General features: G+C 41.8%; 1 protein-coding gene across 1 annotated transcript in view; it reads right to left on the reverse strand.

Annotated features, from left to right (window-relative positions):
- trip4 (thyroid hormone receptor interactor 4) overlaps positions 1-9,528 on the reverse strand; it is a 66,774-nt gene extending 57,246 nt beyond the window's left edge. Inside the window, exons 1-11 of the mRNA XM_069165649.1 lie at positions 9,315-9,528; positions 8,476-8,657; positions 8,172-8,302; positions 7,165-7,383; positions 6,984-7,062; positions 6,780-6,885; positions 6,412-6,627; positions 6,186-6,315; positions 5,684-5,874; positions 5,437-5,561; positions 4,684-4,775 (exon numbers count right to left, since the gene is read on the reverse strand). Of these exons, the coding sequence (XP_069021750.1) occupies positions 4,684-4,775; positions 5,437-5,561; positions 5,684-5,874; positions 6,186-6,315; positions 6,412-6,627; positions 6,780-6,885; positions 6,984-7,062; positions 7,165-7,383; positions 8,172-8,302; positions 8,476-8,657; positions 9,315-9,394 (1,551 nt within the window). The 5' untranslated portion in view covers positions 9,395-9,528. The remainder of the gene's footprint in view (positions 1-4,683; positions 4,776-5,436; positions 5,562-5,683; positions 5,875-6,185; positions 6,316-6,411; positions 6,628-6,779; positions 6,886-6,983; positions 7,063-7,164; positions 7,384-8,171; positions 8,303-8,475; positions 8,658-9,314) is intronic.
- Between the last annotated feature and the right edge of the window lie 166 nt (positions 9,529-9,694).

The following is a 9,694-nucleotide window of genomic DNA, read 5'->3' on the forward strand; positions in this document are numbered from 1 at the left end:
CTGAGACGGCCTAAATCCACTGAAGAACCGAGATGTTTGGAACAATGGGCGGTCACACCAAGTATTGATTATTTTAATGTACTTTGTAGGAAGTTAATCGATAAATAAAAACACCTCTTAAAAGGATTATTTCAAACATCAGTAATGTTTTGAATTGTAATTTTTCAGATTACTGCCAATTATAGCACTTTAACACAAATTACTTGACTAATATCGCTTCAACATTTTTACTGGTGTTCCTCTGGGGTCAATTCCAGGTCCACTACTTTTTTACAGTTCATTTTGATGAGCTAACCACTGTATGTGAAGATATTTAAATGTATGCAGATGATGCTGTTACCATCTGAGCATGATCCTAAATATGACTTATGTCAGTAGGAAATGCTCAGGTGTTACAAATAACTGCTTGATTCAAGTGTACCAGTCAGCCATGACAGCAGCTAAATGGAATTCAGCCATCATTCATGTTTTTTTAGTTTTTTTTAAATCATGCATTTTATATTCAGGTGGCTCGAGCTCAGATGATGGAGCGGGTTGCTTACTGGTCATAAGGTTGGCGGTTCAATTTCCGGTTCCTCCTGTCTATAGGTGTCTTTGGGCAAAACACTCTGAGCCCCAAGTTGCTACGTATGGCAGGCGAGCACCTTGTATGGCAGCTCTGTCGCGATTGTTGTATGTGTGTGTGTGTGTGTGTGTGTTAATGGGGAGGCCAAAATTGTAAAGTGCTTTGTAGCCTGCTAAAGTCACTCCATAAGTGAAGACCATTTTTCCATTTTATCGTGAAATGTCAAAGTGTCTTCCAGCGCACTGTAAATTTCCTATTTTTTTTTAATTTTGTCGAGATAAAACTGGAACAGTTTAGTCTTTGAATGGACTTCACGAAAAAAGAGCGATGCGAAACCTGAGCCTGTAACAAGTCGGGAAGCACTGCTATAAACCATCCAGTACAAAGTCATGTTTCAAATATGTGTCTATCTGATATACACGAGTGCCAGGGGATCTGTTATATGTCAGGCTTCAACAGACCGGAGGTTAATAAAATATGTCTATCTGTGAAACATTTGATACCGCAGACTACATTACTGATCAAAAACTTCTGTGAATGATGTAACCTCCAGACCGCATTACTATGTCAACATTTCATCATTAGGAAATTAATGGGTCCATTGAATTAGATACTGCATGTAGAGATCACGCACACAAAGTCCACTTTGCCTTCTTGTCCTTTCATACGAATCAATACAGCACTGAACAGTCACTGGTTTTGCTCACGGCCTTCCTGTCCATTAGGTTAGACTTCCTTGACTTGTATTCACTGAGACATTGAGCTGTGCAGCTGCTGATGTGGTCTTTAGAAAGGGGTAAGAAATCAGAGCCTCATTGAGAGCGTGAATCAATTTTTCCACCGCAGGAGTAAGTTGATGGTGCGATTCGAGCTCTGAATGGGGTGTGTCAGTGCATATAGATAAATGTTATCCTCAAAACACAGTATTGACTTCATTTTGTGGCAGTTTGGAATTTGTATGTGTGAGGTAAAGCGTCTGCAGCATATCCACCACCCGTAAACCTGCTTCAGTTTGGGTTGGAGCTCATCCTTTTTAATTATCTCACTCAGCCTCTTCCAGTGAAAAGATTCCCATTTTCAATCTCTATCCATCTATCTTTTCCTACCAACCCCCCCTCCCCCCTCCCCTCCTCCCCCCCTGCAGCAGGCAGGTCAGGCGTACATCTCCACCCATTGCTGAGTGAGCATTGGGGGATAGGAGTGGAGAGACAGAGCACAGATCATAATGGCTTGGCTGGCCAATTATCAGCAGTACGGGGGGGGGGGGGGGGGGGGGGGGGGGGAAGCTGGGAGGAGCGAGAGATTATGGCGAGGATGGATCAATACACCGGTCAGTTTCTAATGAGGGAAAGAATTGGTCCAAGTCAAACAGATGGAAATCCTGCTCTGCCTTTGGTGGTCTCCCTGCACAGGTCTGTCAGCAGGGTTTCGGGCTATTAATGCTGCTTTGTAAAACAGCACCCCTACAGGGGAACAACTGCTACGACACTGGAGCGGTGACATTTAAACTGTTTACGTTTTGTTTTTCTTCTTTTGTGCATCCACAGTGTTTCTCGCCTGCTCTCCTGATCTACCCACATTCCACTTTCTCTGAATATTTCATGCATCACTAGGGACAGATTTAGAAGAGCCTGAAGAATAATGGCTGTCTGTCCTTCACCACCCCCCTTTTAACCACCCACAGCTGCCAGCACAGGACAGTAAATCCTACACCTCACCCACTCGCCCCAGCAGCGCAGCTATGTGCTACTACGCTCTAGCACAACATGCCGTCTTCTACTTACACGAAAAGGAAGCTATATTAAAACGCTCAGCGGCGAACAGTCCAAAGTCTTTCTCTAAAATGGTGACTGGAACAGGCACTAACCAACTGTTAGGCAACATCATTACACATTTGCTGCTGTTAGTCTGCTCTGGTTTCTTCACTATTCTCTACATCTGCCTGCCTTTCTTTTTTTCTGAGGGGCCTTGTGTGGGGTGGGGGTGTTATTTATGGCTGCTCTGTGCGAGTGGACACACACACACACACACACACACACACACACACACACACACACACACACACACACACACACCCTTTCACAGGATGAAAGGGCAGTCACACTGCCTGCAAACATGATTTTACAGCCCTGGGTGGAATGAGTGGTGGAGGAGAGAATGAGGACAGAGTACAAAAGGGGAAAGCCCTTAGATTTACAGGTCCCAGCAGTCACAATGCAGCCATGTAGCAGCGCACAGTTTTAAAAAGGTGAAGTCTCTTTCTTTCTTTTTTTTACCCAAACTTGGAGATTCTCAGAAATAGGACAACTGTTTTCATGCAGGAAGACACATATTTGTGTCTGTGTGTGCAGAGATGCACGGAAAAGTACGACATCCCATAAGGGGACCATTGATTTTTAACCACGGGTCTGTTTTTTGGATTGTTACAGAGGACTGCTGTTTCCAAATGGGATGCATTTCAGTACCTTATCCAAGATGGTGTCTGTTTATGTGCATGAAGGCTTTGCAGGTTTCGGGCATGTTTGTGCAATGTGGAGACATTTTACTAATTTAGACTATACCACATGTATGTGTGTGTGTGTATTTGTGGGTTTTACGAAATATTTCAATAAGTAACACATAAGGACATGTGTGCACAACATGAAAATAATAAGAGGCACCTGACACCTTATCATATGGGGGGTGTATTTCTTTAGAGACTTTACTCTTCATAATCAATAAGGCATTTGTAATGTATCTAAACATAATCATTTATACATTAAAATACCTACAAATTAAAAACCTTTAAATAATTTAGTTATTATGCTTACAACCTAGCATGACCTCTATAATAATTAGGGCTGCAAATAATAATCATTCTTTGCTTGTATAAAATGTCAGGAAAAAGTAAAAATTGTCGATCACAATTTCCTAAATCCTAAAAAGCAATTTATCATTAGAGATGATCATAGTAGCTGACAATTGATTTTCTAGCAAATGACTAATCAATTAATGGTTTCAGCTCTAATAAGAAGGAACATGGAATAGACTGTGAAAGAGTGAGTCCATGCAGCCAACCTTTGATAAGCAGTCTCTCCCAAAGCCGGAGGCAAAACAGCCAAGACGAGGATGGCAATGTAATTAAGTTGAAATGTATTCCATTGGAAGCGATTGGGAGCGCGACTGTGTCCACATGATGATTTAGTGGGGAGCGGGGAGTGTTTTCCAGTTTGTACTGTGCTAAAACTGCAATTAAATAAACTAATTTTGAGTGTAAAAGCTTAAGTAAACAGTTTGAGTCCTACAAGGAAGCAGGGACCAAACTGCCAATGGAGCAACGCCATGATTTGACACATCACATGTTCTGGGTGAAATTAGAGTCCTTGAAACACTAGATTTCACCTGAAGCCCTTTTTCTTCTATGAACCTACTTCAGAGAAACTGGTTCATTGGTCTTACTTATTCTACAAAAAATATTTTTATTTATCTCATTTTTATTGTATACACATTTCTTATTGTGTGCACCTTTTTTCCTAACTGTACTTCTATGCTGCTGTGACGACTACATTTACCCACCGTGGGATTAATAAAGTCTTATGTGTCTATGATGACAGCTTGTATTTGTGTTTCTGTGGCTGTGGTGCATACTGCCTCTAGTGGGACATACTGCAAGCTGCCAGGGAGCAGCTGGTGAAAAGGTGCAGTCTGACCTCTGCTGGTAAGAGAGGATACTGCATTTAAACATGTTCACAGAACATGGGCAACTCTGTTAAATACAGTATTGCTGTTTCAAAAAAAAAAAATAGATTATAAGGCCATCCTTACAACATTAAATTATCCACTAAAGATTTTGATCTTTTTGTAGCAGTCCAAAAAAAACGTGTGTTTAAATGCGTGTTAGATTCCCATGTTGATGTTTTACAGCCACTACCTGTTGTTGCAATAACTGAAACCAAGTTACAATTTAAATACATGGTGAGACATATGACTAAATTATGTCATCGGTCATATGGACAGAAAAAGTCCAGAGGAGGAGAAAGAGAAGTAAACAAATTCCAATATGTCCAATGGCTACAACATGGTTGCGGGACGACATCCCTTTTTACCTCACAGTTGTGTGCTGTACGCCTTTCACTGACCTGCTCTCTGAACTGCTCCTGAGACAGACAGTCGGTCATGTTGACGCAGCCCAACAGGCAGCCGGTGGGATACTCTTGAGGAAACCTAGGCTCTGCACACACAAGAAGAACAATCACGTGAACCCACAGGCAGCTGGAACAGTTTATTTAAACCCCACCGGCATGTTTAATATTAATACGATTATTGTCATTCATTATCTGTTTATACATCAGCATCCACTTATAGCTGCCCTGAACTTAAGGGAGGCTGTGGCTCAGACGGTAGAGTGGGTTGCACACTAATCAGAAGGTTGGTGGTTTGATCCCCAGCTCCTCCCGTCCACGTGCCTAAGCGTCCTTGGGCAAGACACTGAACCCTAAGTTGCTACCGATGGTGTACCATCAGTGTGTGAATGTGCTCCTGATGGCAGCACCTTGCATGGTGATCTGTCTCATTAGTGGGTGAATGGAAAACCATGTTAAAGCGCTTTGAGACCGAAAGGTGATAAAGCGCTATACAAGTACAGACCATTTAACTTGTTGACAAATAGATTAAAAACACTTAAATTTACTTACAACTCCATTATAGTGCACTAAAAACAATATATTAAATGTTTATACTCTGTTTATAAATGCTAAGTAAAGTCTCACTTCGGCTCAGACTTCGCGGCACTAAATTTCCGAGATGCTCGCACCTAAGGACCGTTATATACACACGCAAACCTGTTAAAACCAAAATATCTTTGAATATTCACAGATTTATTTCCTGTGTACCTTTCCTATAGATGTGGCGGTACATGGCTTCCACCTCGGCGATCTCCGGAGGGGTGGGCTTCTTGGCTGCAGCGGCGACCCAAATACGACCCCGGTGGGATGTGTACCACGTCCGTCCTTCAACCCTACACACACAAACACACACACAAACACACACACAATGCAATGTTACGCCTGCCACGGTTCAAATGTCTACTACAGTTTTGTCAATCTTAAAATGTCTTTCTTGCCATTGTTTACTTCTTACCTCTTGATGCCTTTGACCAGCAGTGAGGCCCACGGCTGGTGCATGCTGAGGCACCATCCCCCATCAGACATCTCCTGCAGCTCTTTGTCTTGCAGACGCAGCCTGCATCGTTCTTCTCCTCCCTTGTCCTCAGCCGAACTCTTCTGCTGCAAATGTCTCCTGTGGTTTTCCCTGCCTCCAACATCCACCCACTGGAAAGTGCATTCATCATCATTAGTAACATTAGTATGACTACCATTTCCACTGTTTTCATGATGGGGGGGGGGGGGGGGGGGGGGGGGGGAGCACTACATAAACTCAAGCTACGCGTGATTAAAAAAAACAGCTGTCAGCAGGAGCAGTTAGTCTAATTTCAACCTAATTTTCTGACGATCCAGTTAAGTTATTTAATCGTAAAACTTCTTTAAAGAGGAAATGTTTTATATGCTGTGCTGAAATGTACCACAAATTGACCCCATTTTCACCCAGCGTGTTCTGTTTGATAAAAGTGACAGGCTACTACCTCTGGTGCAGACTGCATTATGTTGGGGTTGACCAGCTCTCTCATGCTCTGCCTTCCACCTTTTCTTTCAGAATTCATCTGTGATTTGGACATCGGGTCATTGTTCATGGCCTTGAGGGTCTCATCCAACCTGCAAATGATGGCAAACATTTCAGAGGGAGAAGTTGTTCAGCATGACAACACAACATAAATCTGCCCTTTCAGCTTTGCTGTCAGATTATCCTACTTGTTGTAGTACTCGTTCAGGTCATTTCCTTCATCAATCACTTGTCTCCCAGCAAAGTCCAGTGTGATCTTCCGGTCCTTGCGAGAGGCATGGCGGAGATCTCTCAGCTCCTCTTCCTTTTTCCGCAGCTTCTCTCGCTCATTGGGTGACAACCACTGATTGGAGTCGGTGGCAAAGTAATCCGACTCATCGTCCAGGACCTGCGTTCTCCTGACACTGGAGTTGAAAGGGGCAGTAAATAAAAGGGTAAGTGTTATCACGAAGTTTCAAGACTACACGACTCCATTTAGAGTGTTGACACCGCACACAGAGCAGTGAAACCATCCCTTCGTGTGAAACTCTTTTCTTGACTGTGTGTTTAATGATACCTATTCCTGTCATATTCCAGCAGTTTCTCTTTGTGCTGAACTGCTTTCTCCAATCCAGCCTTCATCTTGGCCTCTTGGTGCGGGAGATATTCTCTTTCTCCATTGTCTGTCGACAAAATAAACAAAACAAATTACAGTTTCGAACACACATCATTATTTTCATAGTTTTGTTTTTGCATCAGTCGAACCAGTTTTGACTCTCACCTCCCATCAGCTTCTTTCTCAGTTTCTGGCTTTTGTTGGAGTCTCGTTGAAGGATCTCCTGCTCCTCTCTGGTGCAAACCTGAATCAGAAAAACAACAAGTGTGGGGTAAGAACACCAAAATAGGAAAATGAGGATTGTTAGCAGCTCAAGTAGACTGAAATAACCAAAACAGTTCAGTACCAGGTTTCCACAGAAGAGGCAGGGTCCTGAGCCCTCTTGTTCGCACACAATGTGGCCACAGTTGATGCAGTTGTTGATGAGTTTGTGCCTCTGGGCGAGGCACTCACAGCCGTGTCGACCCGGGAGTAAGATAGACAGCCTGTCCTGGCCCTCTTTAGCATAGAGATTAACGAACTTATTCTTCTTCTTAGATGAAGAAGTATTGCTGCTTTCCTGGGCCTGAGAAAGTTATGTATAAAAAGAGGAGATGAGATGAGAAGAAAGGAACAGGACGAGTTTAACAAATGAGCAAAACACAGATCATGTACAAATCAACATTAAAGAGACCACTGAAACTTGACAACCCACCAATTCATTCAATTACTTGTCGAGAAAAAATTGTAAACAAAATAAATATGTCTCATATTAAATTCGTCAAAGTAGCCACTGGTTTTCTTGATAGTAGCTTTGAACATATCTGAACCAGCATCATGAGGTCATCACCTGAAATGGTTGTATAATAGCTCTGTTCAGATACTGTAGTAATTCCATTTTATGGCAAGAACCATTCATTTAAGTAACGAGAAACAACAGTCCATCATTACTTTAAGGCATGATGGTAAGTTTGTCCAGAAAATTTCAAAAACTTTGAAAGTTTATTCAAGTGCAAATGTGGGAACTTCTTTTAAAATGGTTGGAAAAGCCTGAATGACAACCTCATGAAGTTGGGTCACACAGGGCCAATGGTGGGCAAAGCAGTTGAATTTAATTCAATTAAAAGCTGACTACTTTGAATTTTTTTTTTTACTTTGTTTACATTTTGTCATTTTATAGTTGTAATGTCTTCACTTTGATTGTTATTTACTTTTGAAAATAGTCAAAATGATGAAAAACCCTTGAATGAGCAGGTTTTTTCAAACTGTTGACTGGTATTGTGCGCGTTGTGTCATTGTGGTTCCCAAACAGTGAGAATTATCATCATAAAGTTGGTGAGAAGAGAACAAATGTTTGGGCCTCTGTGTACTCACCCTCATCAGATCAATGGGGGTTTTGACTGCCTCTGGTTCAGGTTCTGTTTGGCTCACAGTCAACACCTCCTGCTTGTTACGCCCTTTGCGTTTGGACTTCTTCTGGGTGTCTTTGGTCATGTCTTGTGTGTCTAAGAAACAAGAGAAAACGATGTTCACTGAATATCGTGGGTAGTGCATGAGATATTTGATATCTCAGTTAATTTAAAGGTTTGTTTCGTTTTTCACTGCACCGCCTTCATTGCAGGTTATTAATGAAATTTGAGGCAGAAAATACACGAGTCGAAGACATTTCTTGCAGTACCTGCAGATGAAACAGATTCTTTGAAGAGGAAAAGACTTGAGGTATCTGTGGTCTGTCTCCGAGTCTTCTTCCATCTGCAGAGGAGCTCATCAATAAACTGCTGTTTTCTCCCCTCTGTGCCCTGCAGGAGGTCCCCCACGTACTCCTCGATCTCTTCAGCTTTTTCAATGGACAGAATGTAACTGGGAAAGTAGAAATGGCACAAATATCATTTATTTATTAACATTTCTAAATAAGGTGGGTATTGAAAACAATCGAGACCAAAAATACCCGTGCCATGTATTACTCTACTAATTATGAAGAATTCACCTGTGAATTGAACTTTACCGTTTACATATTGTTAAAAAAAAATTACTAAGTACACCTCAAAACCAATGACTTGTACTTTATTATTTCTCCAATTCTTTTTTTTTTTTTTTAATAAAACAGTTGCATGCGGAATTTTTTCAATGTTTGCTTTTGAAAAAAAAAAAAAATTACAACAGAGGACCGCTGAAGATTTGATGAATCATCCTCCATTTTTGCTTGTTAGTTATCTAATGTGGAAATGATGATCCAACATCCATAAAGGACACATATACTAAATGAAACACGACGACTGTCATCTCATAAACCACTGTTAGCTAAATACTCCTGTCAAATCAGCTGTAATGTCTTCAGCTCTGTCAGGAAACGGCTTTTAACACTTTTACATAACAAGCAACTGACGACATTTTCCACAAACGGATAACTCAATTTTTTATTTAGATTATGTGACAACAGAGCTCCTCCGTGCTGAATATCTTAAACCCGCAGATGTTTACGTTGGCCTGGCGGCGGACTGTCCAAACATTTCTCACCTGACGATGTCTTCACACGCCTCCAAACCAAACTTGTGGTTTAGCTGGTCCACACACCAGTGCAGCAAGGCCTCCGACATTGTTGTTGTTGTTTTTTTTTTACCGGCTACGAATATTTAAAAGCCGAGTTGAAAGCAGAAACACCGGGTTAGTCGTGTCAAACAGAAACTTATATAGCGTGAAGTGTGTTTCCAGTCGGCGGAATAATAAAGGCGCACACGTTTGTCGGCAGTGCGTGGCATCACGGAATCACTTCCTGAAAAAAAAAAGAAAGAACACGCTGTGGTTTAAAGGTTCCGCTCCCCCTACTTGCACGACCTCAGTCATCCAATGAAACAGACAGACAAGTCAGTGATCGAAGTATTTCTGGCTTCATGTAG

Source organism: Embiotoca jacksoni, unplaced genomic scaffold, assembly GCF_022577435.1.
Source record: "Embiotoca jacksoni isolate LCO1_2020_lvr unplaced genomic scaffold, fEmbJac1.0.p SCAF_35, whole genome shotgun sequence".
Classification (NCBI taxonomy): Eukaryota; Metazoa; Chordata; class Actinopteri; family Embiotocidae; genus Embiotoca; species Embiotoca jacksoni.